This window comes from Buceros rhinoceros, unplaced genomic scaffold (assembly GCF_000710305.1).
Source record: "Buceros rhinoceros silvestris isolate BGI_N320 unplaced genomic scaffold, ASM71030v1 scaffold29542, whole genome shotgun sequence".
Classification (NCBI taxonomy): domain Eukaryota; kingdom Metazoa; phylum Chordata; class Aves; order Bucerotiformes; family Bucerotidae; genus Buceros; species Buceros rhinoceros.
Window position 1 is genome coordinate 3,025 of NW_010397669.1, and position 636 is coordinate 3,660.

Here is a 636-nt window from a genome sequence, read left to right on the forward strand (position 1 = left end):
CTCAGGGCTGTCCCCACGACCCTGAATGCTCCCAGATCCAGACTGGTGTCCCCAGCCCTGTCGTGCCTGCAGGCATCCCTCACCCTGCCCGTGCCCACCCTGGTACTGAGGTGGGGACAGGGCACCCTGGCTGTCCTCGCTGGCTGCCAGGGTCCCCATGCGCTCTCGCTCTCCACAGGCGAGCACGCTTCAAGCGCTCCAACAGTGTGACAGCGGGTGTGCAGGCGGACCTGGAGCTGGAGGGCTTCACCAGCCTGGCCGTAGCCACCGAGGACAAAGCCCTGCAGTTTGGGCGGCCCTTCCAGCGGCACTCCTCGGAGCCTGAGACCGGCCGGCAGTACGCGGTGTACAAGACGGTGCACACGCAGGGGCAGTGGGCCTACCGGGAGGACTACCAGTTGCAGTATGACACTGTGGAGGTGCCCCGGCGGGATGCCTGGATGGAACGGGGCTCCCGCAGCCTCCCCGACTCCGGCCGCACCTCCCCCTGCCACCGTGATGGCGAGTGGTTCATCAAACTGCTGCAGGCGGAGGTCGAGAAGATGGAGGGCTGGTGCCAGCAGATGGAGAGGGAGGCCGAGGACTACGACCTGCCGGAGGAGAGTGAGTTGGGGAGGGACTAGGGGCAGGTAGCCA

At 67.0% G+C, this 636-nt stretch overlaps 1 protein-coding gene across 1 annotated transcript in view; it reads left to right on the plus strand.

Moving 5' to 3' along the window:
- Nucleotides 1-636, plus strand: part of DLGAP3 (discs, large (Drosophila) homolog-associated protein 3) — a gene marked incomplete at both ends in the record, with an annotated part of 4,509 nt that overhangs the window by 2,701 nt on the left and 1,172 nt on the right. The window contains one exon of the mRNA XM_010146351.1: nucleotides 179-603. Coding sequence (XP_010144653.1) covers nucleotides 179-603 — 425 coding nt within the window. The remainder of the gene's footprint in view (nucleotides 1-178; nucleotides 604-636) is intronic.